The 12,494-nt window shown below is 34.4% G+C and overlaps 1 protein-coding gene across 4 annotated transcripts in view; it reads right to left on the bottom strand.

Annotated features, from left to right (window-relative positions):
• Positions 1-564: 564 nt before the first annotated feature.
• The window catches only part of LOC127876381 (exocyst complex component 1-like), a 54,530-nt gene continuing 42,600 nt past the window's right edge, over positions 565-12,494 (bottom strand). For all 4 annotated transcript variants that reach the window (XM_052421561.1, XM_052421563.1, XM_052421562.1 and 1 more), the window contains 5 exons: positions 6,294-6,314; positions 5,446-5,570; positions 4,692-4,814; positions 3,642-3,713; positions 565-2,184 (listed from right to left, as the gene is read on the bottom strand). In XM_052421561.1, coding sequence (XP_052277521.1) covers positions 2,032-2,184; positions 3,642-3,713; positions 4,692-4,814; positions 5,446-5,570; positions 6,294-6,314 — 494 coding nt within the window. In that variant the 3' untranslated portion in view covers positions 565-2,031. The remainder of the gene's footprint in view (positions 2,185-3,641; positions 3,714-4,691; positions 4,815-5,445; positions 5,571-6,293; positions 6,315-12,494) is intronic.

The raw sequence follows: 12,494 nt of genomic DNA, 5'->3' as shown, positions 1-12,494 counted from the left end.
CTTTTGTCTGCCTTTAAGCATGGTTAACATTTGCCTTGTGAACAGATTAAGTAATAGATTATTAACCGAATACTTCATGACTGGTTATAATTCTATTTTATCACATGCCATACACTGTTTCCCATGTAATATAACCATTAAGAATATTTTTATCTTACAAATGTGTAATATACTTTTTAAGCGTTTTCATTGGCTTATTTTCGTTCTATTGACCAATAGCATTTTGTTATTTTGCTGAAATGACGTCACAAAATGCAAACAACATTCGGGATTTATCATTATGTTTGCGTAAATATTTATTTAATTTGCTCATTTAAAAGCAGGTGATAAAAAAGATCTGACACTCGTTGTCATTTCATACCATATTTTATTAAACTCGTCCAGGAAATTCGTTAGTAAGCTTGCCAAAGGCTCGCTTACTAACAAAATTCCTGAACTCATTTTATAAAATATGGTATGATATGACAACTTGTGCCAGATCCTACCGTATATGTTTCATGTTTTGAGCAGTACAAAGAGTTTTATACTGTGTGGATGTATTAAAAAATTAAAAACTAACAACAATAAGGTGAATAATAATTCCTTTAATACAAAATACATATGATTTAGAATATTGCACTCAAATTGAAATATAAAGTATAAACAACAAAAAATGTGTTTGTCGGAAACACTCTGTCCCCTTTTGCACCGCTTTGATTTTTTTTTACCTTGATGGATGACCTTGACCTTTCACCACTCAAAATGTGCAGCTCCATGAGATACACATGCATGCCAAATACGAAGTTGCTATCTTCAACATCGCAAAAGTTATGGCAAAATGTTAAAGTTGGAGCAAACAAACCAACAGACAGACAGACCAACAGACAGACAGACAGGGCAAAAACAAAATGTCCCCCACTATAGTGGTGGGGGACATAAAAAGCAGTCGCCAAGTCTGGTCAGAAGATACATGTATCCTGTCTGCTATAAAGTCTAACAAGGAATGAAGGTAGCAAACATGACTCCTCCTCAGAGTATATTGATACAGAGACTGATCTGAAGCTGCACTGTTAACTCTTTCAGTGCTGGAACCAAATTTTGAAGGCCTTTGCAAACAGTTTGGATCCAGATGAGACGCCACAGAACATGGCGTCTCATCAGGATCCAAACTGTTTGCTATTCTGGTAGTATTCTTTGAAAAAAAAAATCGAAGAAAATGCTAATTTTAGAAATTCAGCAGACGACATTTTAGCAGATGACAAATTTCCCAGCATGCAAAGGGTTAATTATGCCCTAAGGTCCATTGTCACACGATGGGGCTCATATTGTTCTCATCATGTAACGGATCTTGTTAAAATCCAGAAAAATGTTTAAAAACTGAACTGTTCCACCTAACATTTCAAATTAAAATAGCAGTAATGCTGTTAGATCCAAATGTCACATTTATCCTTGTTTCAACTTATATCTTAATCATATATGACACATACAAAACTTTCAGTGGAATTCTTGAAAAACTACAAGTGTTTGTTCGTGGGACCTTCAAGTTAATAAATAGCACATGTGAATATCTGAATATGTTAATAAATACAAATGTTTAAAGGTCCATAGCCATTTAACAATATCCAAAAATGAATTATCAAAACAGAAAGAGACATTTTATACCCAACACAATATTGAACCTATAGGGGTTATTCACTGCAATACTTGCATTTGTACCAATGGATGGCATAGTTATGTTCCACATGTACCATGATATATTAAAACTCAATGCTTGTTGTATACTTAAAAAATGGTTTCGAGATGGCGTTGTTTATATGTTAAGAAATAATTATTTGAGTTTAAGTGCAAGAATATAACCATGAAAATTGTTTTGTGTTAGCATGGTTCATCTATAAAGAAATAATCATTTGAGTTTTAAAGAGCTAAAATTCAACCATGAAGGCATTAAATCAACGTGTTTACAAGCCAGAAATTACAATGAACAAATCATTCAAGCACAAATTTAAGTGAAGAAAAATATTGACAACAAAATGGCAGAAGTATGATGTAAACTCAATGTGACTGGGCAATATTGGAAAAGAACTCTAGGACATTGTCAATGGTGAACTCCAGGGTGATGTTGGAGTCTGCGTAGCACTTTCTGATCAGCTCTTCATATGACTTATACTGTGCTATGAATTCGCCCTGCATGGACACCCACACAACCTGCAACAGCAGTGTACAAGTCAGGGTAAAATAATGTGAATTAATGCATATGGTTGTGCTCTGTGAAAAGGGGGTTTTAGGCATATGCGTTAAGTGTCGTCCCAGATTAGCCTATTGAGTCTGCACAGGCTAATCAGGGACGACACTTTCTGCTTTTATGGTAATTTTCTTTTGAAGAAAGTCTCTTCTTCACAAAAATGCAGTTTAGGCAGAAAGTACTGTCCCTGGTAAGCCTGTGTGGACTGCACAGGCTAATATGGGACAACACTTTACGCACATCCATTAAACCCCCTTTTAACAGAGCAAGGCCATTATGTATGTTGACAGGTAACACAAAACCACAAACAAATGTGATACTACTACATGATGAGATACTATATATACCTGTATATATGAGCCGAGTCACATGAAAATGTGTCTAATGCCCAATGCGGCCAACATCCTATAAACCAGCATGCGCATCTGTGACGTCTGGTCAGGAGCTGCCCTGTCTGTTAGTGACACCATTGCATTTTGACCTGATACTGTACAAGGTAGCTCCTGACCAGACCCAGTGACCCTACAGCCTGGTTAGGAGATAGGCTGGCTGCTTGACCAAATAATTTTAAAATCTCACGATGAACGACATAGTTATGGCCCGGACAAGCTCATTTATGGCCATTTTGACCTTTGAACTCAAAGTGTAACCTTGACCTTGGAGATATCGTCATAATTCTTTCCCGCGACACACCGTCCAATGATGGTGAACAAATGTGCCACATGATTTTCAAATCTCACAATGAACTGTTGCGATCTTGTCGATTTCGCCAGAGTTAAAATTGTAGTGGGTTGTAACCTCAATTCCATGTGGTAAATATGTTTCATTGTTTTATAAGTCAAATGTCTCTTTGCCTATTAATGTGTACATGAAATCGAAAATATAGAAACTAATTTATATTTATGCTGAATATTCACTCTGTTCGACAACCCTAGGGTGTTTAACTATTACGGGGTTCGGGCACAACAGAACCACATAGTTATGGCCCGGACAAGCTTGTTCCGCCCGCCGGCCCGCCAGCCTGCCGACATTCGCCAATGTAATAATCAGTTTTTTCCTTTGGAGAAACTGGTTAAAAATTATCATTTGGCAGGTTCATTAATTACCTCCCTTTAAAGCTTATTATTCCCTTGGATTTTTTTGGACCTTTGACCTTGAAGGATGACCTTGACCTTTCACCACTCAAAATTTGCAGCTCCATGAGATACACATGCATGCCAAATATCAAGTGCTATAAGTTTCAAGGTTCTAGTGCTTATATTGTAGGAGGAGATAGTGGCCAGGACGGATGGACTGACGGACAGACAGACGGCGGAGATAACCACAATATCCCCACCCTTTTCAAAAAGCGTGGGGATAATAAATCTTGGTTACAAAGCAAGATTAGCTAAATATTTGTGACACAGCAACATTTGCTTACCTGATAAAGGTTCTCTTCTTCACTCAAGTGTTTCTCTAATTTCTTATACAAATTTTCTAAGGATTTCTTCACCTGAAATTCAAAACATATCATTTTCAGCAAATAAATATATAATAGAACTAAGTTAGCTATTAGTTTTCTAAGTCAATTTTGAATACAATATTATTTTATGTTATTTGGCATCCAAACATCTTGAAAGCATTGCCCTATACTTAGCCTGTATCAACTTGTTGATCCATGTGTTTAGACTATTAAAGCAGTAATCCTTTCCAATTTTAACCGTTTCATTATTACACATGATGTCATATCACAAAGGAACACAGAAAATATAATGATAAAGCTATTAAAGGCTATGCTTTTCTTTAAATGATACAAATAATAACAAACTATGAAAATGTGAAGCACACGATATATATAAAAGCAAAGGAGACAAGGGCCACAATGATATCATTAGTATGTGTGTCTGTCTTGCAAACATTGAAATCATAGGTTCATTCCCCACTCTTTCGGAACAAGTACCAGTGGAAAGATGTTGAGAATGGTCCCTACGAGTGGATTAAGTCCTTAACCTCCCCTGATCCGTGACAGAATTTTCAGACAATCTATCAGACATGCATGCTCGTAAACTTATGAAATTTTTGTTGTACACTTCGAGGTAGTTCCACAAACCTACAACATTATGTGCGGACTGACCAACAGACAATAACTACAATATACAACCTCTCCAACTTCATTTGCAGGGTAAATTTTACTTGAGAACCATTATCACACACAAAGCAACCACCTCTTTGCCAGTATATTTCTTGATCTAACCCTTTGCATGCTGGGAAATTTGTTGTCTGCTAAAATGTTGTCTGCTGAATTTCTAAAATTACCGTTTTCTTCCATTATTTTACAAAGAATACTATCAGAATAGCAAACAGTTTGGATCCTGATGAGATGCCATGTTCTGTGGCGTCTCATCAGGATCCAAACTGTTTGCAAAGGCCTTTAAAATTCGGTTCCAGCGCTGCAAGGGCTAAGAACCAATTACACACAAGTAGCGCTAACCTCTTTGCCCGTGTACTCCTTGATCACCTTGCGTAACTCTGTCTTGCTGAAAGCAAGTTGAAACCCAACCTCTTCAGGCTTCACTCCCTGGTTCATCTTTGCATTCACCCCCTCAACAAACACCTGAAATGACGTATTTGAGCGAAGAGCTGAGAACAACAGGCATATTGTAGGTGCACAGAGTATTGTCTCAGATAAGCACATGAAATTGTCACAAGCTAATCTGGGACAACGCTTTTCTCTGTAATTGAATACTAGTAACTTGTTTAAAGGAAGTCGCATATATTTATTGAAAAGAATGTATTGTCGCAGAGCTTAGCTAAGCTTGGATGATACTTTTTACGCACATTTATTATGACCAGTTTTCCCACAGCCTGTCTCGTAAAAGATATGGGAATAAACATGCTTCTAAGTTTTGGAGCATTTGATCACATTCTTGTAGTGAAACTTAGAATCAATTGCTGCATCATCACTTACCTATTCTTTAAGAATGTATGTACATGTACTTACTTCATTATCAAGCATTAAAAAAAACAAGCTGACAAAAGAGAAATACGATAAACTTAAAGCTCTCTTAATCTTGAAGCAAACATAAAAATATAATGTGAAAATAAAAAATCAGCTGACCATTGACAAAAATCAAATTGATGACTATTCTTGGGTAAATTAAAATAATACTGACAGGCTCCAAAAAGAGCCTGTGGCCAGAATGTCCAAATAGAAACAGGTCCACAAATTACAATACTAATCATACATGAAGTTTTTCCAGGGGCCGCCCCAATCTTTCCTTGGTGTAAGCACTGAGGTACTCATTGTACTTGGCCTTGGCTTCCTTTTTCTCATTCTCCAAGCAGGGGATCTTTAACTGGGACAGGGTTGCTACAGGAAGACATTTGAATGTTACTTCATGCTTATATAAGCACTTTTTTAAATATGCTTACAAAAATAGATATCATTGTCAACTGGATAAATGTTAACATTTTGTTAACGTTCTGGGAAAAAAAGACCATCTTTTTGAATAAAACTTTTTTGTAATATGACTCTAACTTAATTTAAATATAATTTGACATAAAATGCAATAAAATTATAGAAGCTTTTATTTCTTTATATTAAAGAAGCTTTTATTTCTTTATATTCGTTTGTTTAGGTCATTTCTTTACTTTTATGTCGAGGTTCAATCTTCTAGAATAGAAAAGTTGGGTGCTTGAACACATGAACACTCAAATGTTAAGTAAATTGTATTTTCTAGAGTATGAAGCCTGTTATCTAAGCAAGACAATAGTTACAGTCAACCAAATATATGGGCCTTGCTCTGTGAAAAGTGGATTTAATGCATGTGTGTAAAGTGTCGTCCCAGATGAGTCTTAGCAGTCCGTACAGACTGATCAGGGACGACACTTTCTACTTTTATGATATTTTTCATTTAAAGAAAGTCTCTTCTTAGCAAAAATCTAGTAAGGCGGATAATGTCTTTTCTTATAAGCCTGTGTTGACTGCACAGGCTAATCAAGACGACACTTTATGCACATGGATTAAACCCCCCCCCCTTTTAACAGAGCATGGCCCATAAGATTTGTATAATCAACCAAACTCAAAACTTACAATGCATGTGATGGAAGTTCTCTGAAAAAAGAAGAAATAATTATTGTAATTAATTTCATAAGTTTGGTAATATCACATGTACGGGCCATTAGAAGTGGATACAATGAAGCATCTGATCACAAACCCCGATCACAAATGGACAGACATTATGACAAAATAGTTGATCCCTCATGTTTGATAAAGACAAAAATAAGACCTAAGACAAAAAGTTTGAGCTATGAGCTCTCTTTGCATATTTAAGGTCTATGCCTTCTCTCATCAAGGAACTCAATAAAGGAGGCAAAAAGGCTGTCACAAATACAAAATAAACATATGGGCCGTGCACTCCCTTCTCAAATTAAAACTCACTTTTTAACACAACACACATTTAGCACGCTTAAAAGTGCGTTAATTCTGTGCTTTAAGTAAATATCTGTGTTTTCAGTGTGCATAAGTGGGTTTAAGTTCGCATTTTGTGTGTTTTTTTCTTTCCAAGTGAGTTTTAAAGTGAAACTGTTAGTTTTATGTGCGTTTTTTCTCCTTAAGTGCGCTTTTGAGTGTAGATGTGAGCAGAATGTTAGTCTTTTATCTAAGAAGTGTGTTTTAAGATTTACAGATGTTGATTTTTTTGCACAAAAGTGCGTTTTTTCTTTTTTGATGTGAGTCTTTTAAAGCATAAAATAGTCTTTTATTTCGTAAGTGTGGCTTTTATCATACATCTGTTTTAAAAGGATAAATCTAAAAAGACACACATTTAGCACACTTCTAAAAAAGTGTGTCTTTAATTTATTTACAACAAATGAATTAACATAGCAATATACCTGTTATAATATAATGTGCAGTTTGAATTCAAAGTGGTTACTGGTTGTACTGAATTCTTTTTTATCTTCACATAATGTTAATGGTCTTACTGTTGCAATTTGTTTGCTCATAAAATATGTGAATCAGTAGAACAGCTTTTAAAAGGGGCAAGTACAACTAAATCAGGCTGTGGGTAACTAATTAAAAATATTGAAAGTGTCAAAAATATTATTTGGGCTTGCAAGCATCAATTTAATTTTGTGCTTTCCGGTGGTTTATAGAGAAATATCAGTGAAATAAAACAGATATGTCACTGTTTTAAACAGTGAAAAATAACAGTGAAAAATATAGATTTCGACGAAATGAATTCAGAAATCCAGCAAAATTTTCCAGTTAAACTCTTTTACAATGTAAATAAATGGTGAAAAAGCATAAAATAAAAAGAACATTTGTTGGATTCGATGGAATATCGATTTTTATTCACTCGTGATCATAACAAATACATATTTTCACTCGTGGCTGTGCCACTCGTGAAAATATTGTTTTATATGATCACTTGTGAAATAAAATGAATATTTCATCGAATCCAACAAATATCCTCTATATATCTCCTCAACATAAAACAATTTGAACTTTCTTAAAGTGATATTTAACCCCAATACAATTAATGTCTACCACATTGACCATAAACATACATTTTAAAAGGCAATTAAAATAATATTTATATTATTATTATTATTTGCTTACATCATTCAGCATGTTATATTTAAATATTCACAATTAGATATAATGTGCTAAGTATTATTCAATAAATATTTTGGTGTTAAAATGTGTCTTGACTTATCAGTGGATACTTCTCAAATTATGTCATTTTTGGCTGACACAGCATGGAATCAGATCATAAGAGATTAGCCAGTCCCTATCAGTCCTCCATCTAGCCTAACAAAGGGGTGTTGATAGACTTTTGATTGGTTCAGGCACCATCTATTTCAAAACAAGCGACAGCTAGGAAGTTATTTTTTTTAAAACAAGCAGGTTTCAGCAACTGACTTCGAGATAGATTTTTAGGTATAATTAAAAAAAAACATCAAGACTTATTATTCTAATGTAAAATGTCTTTAAATACTTTCAGCATGAAGTATTGTGTGAAGAAAACAATGTGTATTTACTACAATGCATAAATCAACAATAAGTTTGTTGCAAAGGAGATTCAAAGTGGGTGGTTAAAGTGATATGGTCTCATAGTTAAGCAACTGCCTGATTTTTTGGAATACTGAAGAACAGTTGCAACAGGTTTATTTTTTTCATTTCTGCATCCCTTTTTTATTTAGTTTTTTTGAATTAATTATGATCATTATCATATTTATGTATTGTCACTGGGAATGTAAATGGATAAATAAATGTAATGCAATTTTAAGGAAAAACAACACCATTTTAATTATCATGGCTGTATTTTATGGTTATTGTAATCTTAAATGATATTTATACATATTTCTGTTCATTAATGAACAGATTTCTTTACCCCATATTAAATGAGAACTTTTTTATTTTAATTTGAAGGTTAAACCCCAAGGTGAAATTTACATTGATCAGAAGATCCCTTGGAAAGAATGTTAAAGACTGCTCAATGAAGGGAGCTGGTACCTGACACTGTGGGACCTGATCCTGGTCTCCCAAAGGACAAAAGTCAGGCCATAATTGGTATGTTAATGGCTATGGAAGTGTGCTTGATGTACTTATATTATGCTGGTCATGTTATAAAAACAAAACCTTTAAACATTAATGAGGTATTTGTGAATGTTAAGTATCAAACACATTTTTAAGAGTAAGACTTAGTGAAAAGTAAACAAATCAGCATATATCATTCAATACTTCATTACAGAGATAGCTGCAAAGAAATTCAACTGACCTGTTGCATGGGTTGAAAGGAAAATGAGAGCTGAGCTCCGTCGCCTAATAGACCAGATGAACTGATTATATTAAATTCTAAATTGATTCATGTTTTTTGTGTATAATGATTGTTCAACACGAGTCAACATTTTTCCTGTGTATATACTGTTAAGTATGCTATAATGTTTTGTTTATTTATAATCTAATTATGTATTTTTCATAAAATTGAAATTAAATTGTTCATGTATGTTTATAAATGTAATAATGTTGGATCACATTAAAGTGTAAAATTTCATTATCTTGTAATTATTTAAAATATACTAATATACTTACATTTTATTTTAATAATAAATTTAATTTCATACCTGTATTTTAAAACTTTTGACAACATGCAATTGAATCAACTTTGTTTAGGCAAAAGATGCACCTTTAATGCACATGTGTGCTTTTAAAAGTGCGTTTTTGACTGACATTCATGTGCGTAAAATGGTCGTTTTATGTGGGTTTAAACTGCGCTCTAAGCGAGTTAAATGTGTGCTTTTTATAAGAACTGACTTACAAAAAATGCACATTTTACTCACTTAAGCGCAGTTTAAACTCGCCAAAAAGCGCACATTTTACCAACATGTGTGCTTTTATGTGGGTTAAAACTTCCCTTAAAGTTTGTTTAATGTAAAAACATCAGTACTGACTAATGAAAGCTCACATTAAACGCACATAAAAGCACAGTTTTTAACAACAAAAAAGCGCACATTTAACACACATGAATGGCAGCAAAAAACACACTTATACAAATGCACACATTAACTCACTTAAAAGCGCAGTTTTTCACCCACATAAAAGCGCATATTTTGACACAGTCATAAGCATACTTTTTTCTTATCTAGTTAAAAGCGCACTTTAACCCACATAAAGTGCACATTTGAAACAGTTCCTGTTTGTTTTTTATTTGGTAAAAATTCACTAGTTAAGAAAAAGCGCACATAAAACGCAGTGCCAATAACACCACGTTAAACGCACGCAAAATGTATGTTAAACGTACGTTTTGCTCACTTTTTCTAGCTGTGAAAAAGGGGTTAAATGCATGGGTTTTTATGATATTTTCGTTTCAAGAAAGTTATTTCTTAGCAAAAATCCAGTTTAGGCGGAAAGTGTAGCCCTGGTTAGCCTGTGCTAACTGCACAGGCTAATCTGGGACAACACTTTACTCGCATGTATTCAACCCCTTTTTCACAGAGCAAGGCCCATACACATGTAAAACAAGAGGGCCATGATGGCCCTGCATCGCTCCACTGTTTTTTCTTTGCGAAAAAAAACGTGTAATGCGCATGGGTTGAAATGTACTCAAGCAAATTGTGACTTTCTCTTTCTATCCCTCGTCCCACTGGGCGCTTAAAGTTGGAAGGATGAGCATTTTTATATATGGAAAAAGTTACTACCGTGTTAACTAAACAGACAAAAAAGCCTGGGAATTGTTGCACAGGTCCTTTGCTTATAACGTAGGTACATTTATCTCTCCAAAATATATTGTCGTTCTTTCTATTTCACATATTTTTAGATGCTGAAGATCAAATCTACGCATTTGATTTGAAACAGATTCACAAGACCCATAGGAATCAAAATTCCTTAACCCTTTACCAAACAACACATTTTGGACTTTCCCAATTTGAAAGAGGTTGCAGACGTCAATTGAATTAAAATGGAATATGAAGGAAATGATCAGGTAGGGTAGAAATAATTGTGATAAAAGGAGAAATTGCTCATCAACCCACACATCCCTAAGACCAACAAGCCTGAGAATATTATGATAATCTAAAGATTATTTCTTTATATTTATAAATGTATTTAATTAAGTAATACATTTGACTTCTAAGATCAATTCATAACTAATATTAAGAAAATTATAAAATGGTCAGAAATATATATGGATTGTTGAGCAATTGACAATCATTTCAACAATTCATGATCAGTCACGATTCACAAATGGAACAATGAATCATTAGTTATTAAAAAGCAGCATATACGATAGTTAAGACATTGCACTTCATTAATTTCAACACCTTCTCTTCGATACAAAATTTTGAGTTTACCGTGCAGTATCATATATTGACTTTCCTTGAAATAATTATGTTCATGGAAGCTGTGTTTTTAAAATCAATAATATATTATTAAACTGGTTTTAACACTATAAAAAAGACATGAAATTAACATGTCATCCAAAATATTTTCATCCGGATATATGGTCACTTTCGACATATTTAAATAAAACCCGACTTTTTTCAGTTTATAAGAAAAACATTCATAACACATGTTCTTACTTCAATGCCTTTGTAAGCAGTCACCATCTGACCTAAAATGGCACTAAATGACAGGGTTTTATCTCATGTTTACAAGATGTTGATGTTGTTGTTGGTCACAGCCAAACAGCCGCAATAATCTCCACTGGTAAACGTCATATGTTCAGTTTTGTGACCCCCGGGGCCGGGTCAAATTTGAGCCCAGGGGAATAATTTGAACAAATTTGGTAGAGGACTATAAGATATCACTACATACCAAATTTAGTAGCCCTAAGCTCTATAATTAAGAACAAGAAGATTTTTAAAGTTTGGACAAAAAAGGCCTTATTTAAGCATATGTTCATTTTTGTGACCCCTGGGACAAGGTCAAATTTGTTCCTAGCGGCATAATTTGAACAAACTAAGTAGAGAACTATAAGATGTCACTACCTACCAAATTTGGTAGAACTAGGCCCAATGGTTATGGACAAGAAGATTTTTATAGTTTGCACAAAATGGGCCCGATATAAGCATATGTTCAATTTTGTGACCCCTGGGGAACGGTCAAATTTGATCCCAGGGGCTTAATTTGAACAAACTTGGTAGAGGACTATAAGATGTCAGTACATACCAAATTTGGTAGCCCTATGCCATACGGTTATGGACAAGAAGATTTTTAAAGTTTGCACAAAATAGGCCTTATATAAGCAAATTTTTGATTTTTTGACCCCCCAGGGCAGGGTCAAATTTGACCCCAGGGGCATAATTTGAACAAACTTGGTAGAGGACTATTAGATGCCACTACATACCAAATTTGGTAGCCCTAGGCCCAATGGTAATGGACAAGAAGATTTTTAAAGTTTTCACAAAATAGGCCTTATATAAGCAAATTTTCAATTTGTTGACCCCCCGGGGCAGGGTCAAATTTAACCCAGGGGCATAATTTGAACAAACTTGGTAGAAGACTATAAGATGTCACTACATACCAAATTTGGTAGCCCTTGGCCCAATGGTTATGGACAAGAAGATTTTTAAAGTTTGCACAAAATAGGCCTTATATAAGCAAATTTTTGATTTTTTGACCCCCCAGGGCAGGGTCAAATTTGACCCCAGGGGCATAATTTGAACAAACTTGGTAGAGGACTATTAGATGCCACTACATACCAAATTTGGTAGCCCTAGGCCCAATGGTAATGGACAAGAAGATTTTTAAAGTTTTCACAAAATAGGCCTTATATAAGCAAATTTTCAATTT

Source organism: Dreissena polymorpha, chromosome 4, assembly GCF_020536995.1.
Source record: "Dreissena polymorpha isolate Duluth1 chromosome 4, UMN_Dpol_1.0, whole genome shotgun sequence".
Lineage (NCBI taxonomy): Eukaryota > Metazoa > Mollusca > Bivalvia > Myida > Dreissenidae > Dreissena > Dreissena polymorpha.
Note: the sequence above shows the minus strand (reverse complement) of the source record. Positions and strands in the feature narration are given on the sequence as shown.